We start from the raw sequence: 6,796 nt of genomic DNA on the forward strand, positions 1-6,796 counted from the left end.
TTAAACGTGTAAGAAATTTTGGATAAAACAGGTTAGGTGGCCAGTGTAATGCATTAAGGTGGCTGTAAAATTAGAAAATTTCTTGTGAGTGGCTAGTAATTAACCCCTTCAGTATAGGGTTGTACTTTACCAAGAGATTTGGGTATGATTAGACTTTTATTTACATTAGGAAGGGTCAATGGAGGTCAGGGGATTAATGGCCAGAATCTTCACTGTTTTAATCCCAGCACAAGTTTATAAAGTATAAAATCACCAAATAGTAAGCAGAGTAAATATGAAAACGTGTCATGGTACTGAAAGGGTTAAGGAAAGAAGCTGGCAAATAGCAGTCAGTGAGAGGGTTTGCGCACACACCTTGACATGGGGAAACCACAGGTTTTTGTAGATTACCTTATTATTTTATGTTTGAAGCTCACTTTCAGAAGCAAAAATGTTTCTAGCTTGCGTTCTAAGTTATAATAAAGGCTTCTCAATGTCCATGCCTTCTCGTAATTTTCTGACGTTCAAGCTTTGAGGTGAAAAATTTGATGTAGGTACATTCCTTCCTATTTATATTTTCTATTCCATTGAGAAAAACAATCTCTCTCTCTCTCTCTCTCATAAAAAAAAAAAAAACATCAAAAGGCACAGCAGTAAATTCTAGAACATTGTTCTTTGTCACCAGTCTGTTATTATTGAAACCGAAGGGGGTTGGGGAGAATCGTAGTGAATATGCTTGTATGGACAATGTGTCGGGACAAATCACCTGCCCAGCTTGGCAACGAAGCTTTGATACACTGCCAGGAAACAAGAAGGCACTCAACCTAGCTATCTAGGGTATGAGGGTCTGAGAGAATCCAGCATCTTATTTTGGATATTGTAATTTTTTTCCAATAATAAGAATGCGAGTGCCTCTCAAGTGAAATTTATCAAATAACCATGAAAATGTTCGAAGCAATAACTGCCATATTACAAGACGTTTGCATTGAGTATATGAGTATATGAGTAAAATAAAACGAAAAATATATATGAGGAAATAAGATAAAATAAATAGATACAATCATTCACTTAATCATTGGGCCATCTAGTATGTTAGATTGATTTTTCCATTTCCAAGGCAGTCAGTGAAGCTTCATTAGTTATAAAGGAACCACCGAACCAGTGAGACGAGTCGTAGCGAATACGTCAGTGTTCCACAAACTGCAAGAACGGTAACAACTAACGCCCTTCCTCTTTATTGCTTCACGTGGTCCGTAAGTAATCGCTTCTCAGGTAATATCTTTAGCAATGGTATGAAAGGATTGCAAATTTCATCCTGCCAAGTGTGCGTGTGTTAATCAGTACCTGTGGTTCATTGGTTATAAAACTTTTTTCTGGTCGTTACCCACTTTTCATACAGGATACTTGTCCATGGCCCAGTCAATTGCTAAGCATAACCCATGATTGCAGTGACTACAGTCCTACACTCATTAGGTCCATATATAAACCACTCAAGCAAATCCTGTGATTTTATTGATTCTATGGATGTAAGTTACCTCTACTGGCTGCCTACTCACTAAACTCCATTGGTTTTGTACACACATCATATCAGATTATGGCCTCCCTGCATTCTGCTGCCCACAGTTTGGGAACCACTACTGTAGACTATCATCATGAATCTAGATAAACAGGTCATTTTGGTGTGGTAATTAACTTCATTCATATTGTATGCTTTCATCACAATACTAACCCACAACATTCCATAAAATTTTAAACTGTGTTTGTTACTGTGCTTTTTGCTGATGAATTTGGTCGTTGTTGTGCCCTTGGGAGCGCTGATACACCCATGCATAATACAGCGATACATGCAACACTACACTGGCACTGCACAACAACACTCACGCAACGCCAGACGCCACACGCACGCTCGATACAGGAGGTCTTGATGTGCGCACTACGCCCTCACCGCACACCACAAGAATGACAGGAAAACTTGTATGCGAGTGTTCTATCATTTGTTTCTTTGTCATAGAGGCTACATAACGAAAACAATTATATCAAATGTGTGGAAGGGAGTAATGTATATAGTTTCTTACGTTATACAATTAAATATTAGAATTACTCATTGTTGAACTCTTGTAGAACTCTCTCTCTCTCTCTCTCTCTCTCTCTCTCTCTCTCTCTCTCTCTCTCTCTCTCTCTCTCTCTCATCCATCCATCACTACTATCAGTCATTCGCTTAGCTAAGACGGGCTGAAGGTTTATAAATAATTCACAGGGCAATAGAAGTATCGTCATGTTTATTAGAGTGTCGTAAAATATTCAGAACTGTCAGAGAGGCGACTCACGAAGTAACGATACGCCGAGAGAGAGAGAGAGAGAGAGAGAGAGTTGTGGTAGGAAGATTTCATGTGTATGCATTTGTGTGTATGTGCGTGTGTTTGTGTGTATTCACGGAAGACTTGCAACAATAAATAAAGGCGAAACTATCGAATCTATGCTCTACACGAAATTAATAGTAATAGTAGTAATAATAAATATCTAAAGAAGAAGAGCACTGGTGCGTGATTCTTGAAGTGTCGGACGCTTGCTGTGACGTCATAACCACGTAACTTGAGAGGATGTCCAATCAGAACACGTGACTCCATTATAGGTATTGTAAAAGGTGAAGGCCGCGACTTTGTGAGGAATCAAATATGTTACATAGTTCATCACCTCAAACACCCTCGTTGGGGCCATCAAGTCTGCTGCTGTTTGTTCTTCCTTCCTGTAAAGATTCTTGAGAAATATAGATAAAAAAAGATCAGTAGAGAAAGATTCGTACGTGCGTTATTATTATGTACATGTTTCAAAGGAAGGAAAGTCCAAAGGCATGCATATACTCCTCGAATATCACAAGTATGCAATCTGCTCTACGCATTCCCTCTCCTTTTTGCTCTTCATCGGCGTCTGAGATGGGAGTATGGGGCTGGAACACATACAAACCAAACACATGCTCTCTCTCTCTCTCTCTCTCTCTCTCTCTCTCTCTCTCTCTCTCTCTCTCATACACACTCAGTCACTCACATACACAGCCATCTCACACTCCCCATCACCCTTCTCGTATCGCTCTAGTTCAACCATTATGCATCGAATTCAACCATTATGCGTTTTCCTTTAACAATCTTCGCGTCGGTAAACTGGGACAAGCCGTCAGTTTATTTAGATTGCATCCAGTGACTTCTTAACCTCGGCGAACACTTCATCTGGGGAGGAAAGGGCGACGATGGTACTGCATTTGTCCTTGTAATAATCGATGACGGGCTTAGAGTGCTTGTGGAAGGTGGCCAGGCGCTTCTTGATGGTCTCCTCGTTGTCATCCACGCGTCCGGACGTCTTGGCGCGGTGCAGGAGGCGCTGTACCATCACCTCGTCTGGGACTTCAAAGTATAAGACCTTGGTGCATGGCAGGATCTGTGAGGAAAGAGAGTTTGAAGTCTCGGTAGTGATCTCAATCTGCGATACACCTCGACTATAATTTTGTTCGATTATAGTTGATGTGGCACGTGTTTTTAATTTAAGGGTGTTTTTCTTTTTTTACTGCAAGATTTATGGGAACAGAAAGAGTGAAATTCTATAAGTAATTACAACTTCATGAACCATATTCTAAAACACTCCTTTATTTGTACCTCGATCACATTCAAGAGGCTCCAGTTGAAATGACGCGTTTTTAAGGTTATTTCTACGATTCTTGTGACAAATTATCAAGATTTCTGTATTATTAACAGAAGAAACACTCTTGATAACTAGTCATGAGAAAGCAAACCGCTTGTCAATTCGGGTCATATAAATAGCGTAAATACGTGTAATGTCACAGAACAAACAAACCTAACACACACACACACACACACACACACACACACACACACACACACACACACTGGCTGGGTGGCCAGCAGACGACTGAGGTGAATTACACACACACACACACACACACACACACACACACACACACACACACACACACACACACTTACGTTTTGTTCAAACTGGACGCCCTGAGCCTGTTCGCGAGGGTATCCATCAATGAGGAAGCCCTTTGAGGTAGAAACGCGCTTCAGCATAGCCTCCGCCAGCAGGTCCAACACCACCTCCTGTAAAGACGAAGGAGTTTGATTAAAGACTAAGAGTAATATTGATTTTATTTTCATCACGTTAACAATTCTGGTGACATTAATAAACATATGAGGAACCGGGGGACCGTGTGTGTGTGTGTGTGTGTGTGTGTGTGTGTGTGTGTGTGTGTGTGTGTGTTTTATCTTCCCTCACATGACAATCACAACTACAATCTCTACCATCACACAGAATTGCTAAGGATCACCATCTTGCTAAGACTTACGAGGGGAACAAGATCGCCCTTCTCCATGATGGCATTGAGGGCCTTGCCACGCTCCGACCCTGAGCTGACCTCATCTCTCAGCAGGTCGCCGGATGAGAGGTGAGTGTATCCATACTGTTTGACGATCTTCTCACACTGAGTGCCCTTACCGCAGCCGGGGCCACCTGGTGCGAAGGTATACATGATAACATAAGGCAAGCTGGGAAAACTAATTAATCTCTCTCTCTCTCTCTCTCTCTCTCTCTCTCTCTCTCTCTCTCTCTCTCTCTCTCTCTCTCTCTCTCATATCTGTAAAACACTTTGTAATTCTTCTCTCTCATATCCGTGAAACTGGCTTATTACTCTTCCTTCTCTCTCTCTCTCTCTCTCTCTCTCTCTCTCTCTCTCTCTCTCTCTCTCTCTCTCTCATTTTCACTCCTCGTCATTCCTCACTCCCTCTCCCTGTCACTCCTCACTTCCTCTCACTCTTGTCCCTTCCTCCTCCTCCCCTATCATATTTCTCTACCTACCTTCCCTAACATCCTCTCCGTTTCGTCCCTCACTTTTCTCACTGTTCCTACTCACCCATGCACTCATTTCACTCATTCACTCACCCAAGACGAAGATGACTGGCAGCTTAGCATCTCGCAGGGGAGCCAAGTCGAGCTGTTTCCTCTCTACAGCAGCCTGCAGGAAACAATATCAGTTAGTACATGGTGCAATAAAATCTCACTCAAAGATTACACTGTTGACGGTAATCATATTATTCTTTGTATTTGGTGGATGTTATTGATACGTGTTGTGTCTCTCTCTATCACTCAAAGTACTGTCATTAATTCACAGTTATGGGTTGCGTTGTGACAAGTGAGATTTTATTAGTTTCCCAGCATTGCAAAGTGGAGTTTTCATGGTTTTCGATCTATGGTTATGTAGCATTTGATAAGTTTTCAGTAGTCTATGGTAGTTTCAAATGTTACCAGTTGTCCCATTTATAAGGTGCAAGATTTTGTCAGCATTCCCGCTGTGATATATAACAGTACGTGTAGGAAAGCCATATGTAACATCGCAGTCCCCATCTGTGTTTTGTTGGTAGGGTGGACGAATGGGCGGAGCTTGGTGGCAACAGTGATGAACGTGGCGCGCTTTGTTCTGTTAGACGGGAGCAGCTGGTAAACTATTTTGACAAGGGCAATAACGGTTTGTTGAGTGAACTTTATTTGCAAGCAGAGAAGCAGCAACGTTGGCATTCAGTGTGTAGGAAACAAGATAGACGAGTACTCTTTGCGGGAGTCTAGAACCGCATTCACACATCACATTGTCTTATCTCAGCTAGTTTTGCGTTTTCCAGAATCTATAAGTTATTCACTGTGGGTTTTCTAGTGTTTCCATGATTGTAGCAAGAGTTTAACAAGCAGTCGACATCAGTAAAGAAAAAAAAAAAAAAAGACCGTGATAATCTGAGTCATCTATAACCAAAAACATTCAAAATAAGGTTCTTTGCAACACAACCAATCTCACTTAAGAATATCATTGATAATAAGGAAAGGAAACTAAGGCAAGGTGAGGAAAAGTTTCGTTTAAAGTCACCTCGGTAAAACGAAACGTCTGTAAACACTCAAGCCTCGGGCTGGTTTCCCTTTGCTATCGATCACCACCAGTCGTGCACTCGCGGTCAGGGGGTCGAGCAGCATTCCTCTCTCACTTCCACTGTTTGCCATTGCTCTGAAGATTCCTTTACTGGACCTAACAAACGACAGACTCTTAGCATACCAGATGACCCAACACTAATGCTAATCACAGTGGAAAGAAGTGAGATTAATGGGCTGAATGTGACTGATATGATATGATATAGACGAGTATTCAGAAGCGCTTTGCTCTCTCACGACGACAATTTTCGAAGGCTCTAGTTGAAGATACTTATGTTTTTAAGGGTATTTTTTATGATTCTGGTGATGGATTAGCAAGATTTCTAGTTTATCATAAGAAGAAACTGTCTTCAAAACCATTATAGTCGTGTATGGGGACTTGAAAAATTCTTGTGGTTAGATTGAAAAATTCTTATGGTTAGAAAGCAAGGCGTTTCTGAATATGGCCAATATATATCTCAACATTTCTATCTACTGGAACCTTCACAGAGCAATATCTTCGCTTTAGAGTACTGGGATTGGCGGTAATAAATGTACTCAGGTTTTAACCCCTTCAGTACCATGACGTGTTTTCTTATTCACTCTGTTTACTATTTGGTGAATCTACACAGCTTCTGAAGCTCATGTGGGGGATTAAAATAATGAAGACTGTGGGTTTTAATCTTATGACCTCCATAGAACCTTCCTAATGTCAATAAAATGGTCTAGTCGTACACAAATCTCAAGGTAGAAATGTCCCAGTATTGAAGAGGTTAAAGAGGATAAACCAATGAATTAGTTGTTTTTCATTTTATTTATTCTATATTTTTTTGTTGGTGTGTATAATAATTTTTTT

At 40.9% G+C, this 6,796-nt stretch overlaps 1 protein-coding gene across 3 annotated transcripts in view; it reads right to left on the reverse strand.

Moving 5' to 3' along the window:
- Positions 1-2,241: 2,241 nt before the first annotated feature.
- The window catches only part of LOC123504337 (adenylate kinase isoenzyme 1-like), a 12,396-nt gene continuing 7,841 nt past the window's right edge, over positions 2,242-6,796 (reverse strand). For all 3 annotated transcript variants that reach the window (XM_045254791.1, XM_045254790.1, XM_045254792.1), the window contains exons 2-5: positions 4,930-5,002; positions 4,337-4,500; positions 3,975-4,091; positions 2,242-3,411 (exon numbers count right to left, since the gene is read on the reverse strand). In XM_045254791.1, coding sequence (XP_045110726.1) covers positions 3,160-3,411; positions 3,975-4,091; positions 4,337-4,500; positions 4,930-5,002 — 606 coding nt within the window. In that variant the 3' untranslated portion in view covers positions 2,242-3,159. The remainder of the gene's footprint in view (positions 3,412-3,974; positions 4,092-4,336; positions 4,501-4,929; positions 5,003-6,796) is intronic.

This window comes from Portunus trituberculatus, chromosome 15 (assembly GCF_017591435.1).
Source record: "Portunus trituberculatus isolate SZX2019 chromosome 15, ASM1759143v1, whole genome shotgun sequence".
NCBI lineage: Eukaryota > Metazoa > Arthropoda > Malacostraca > Decapoda > Portunidae > Portunus > Portunus trituberculatus.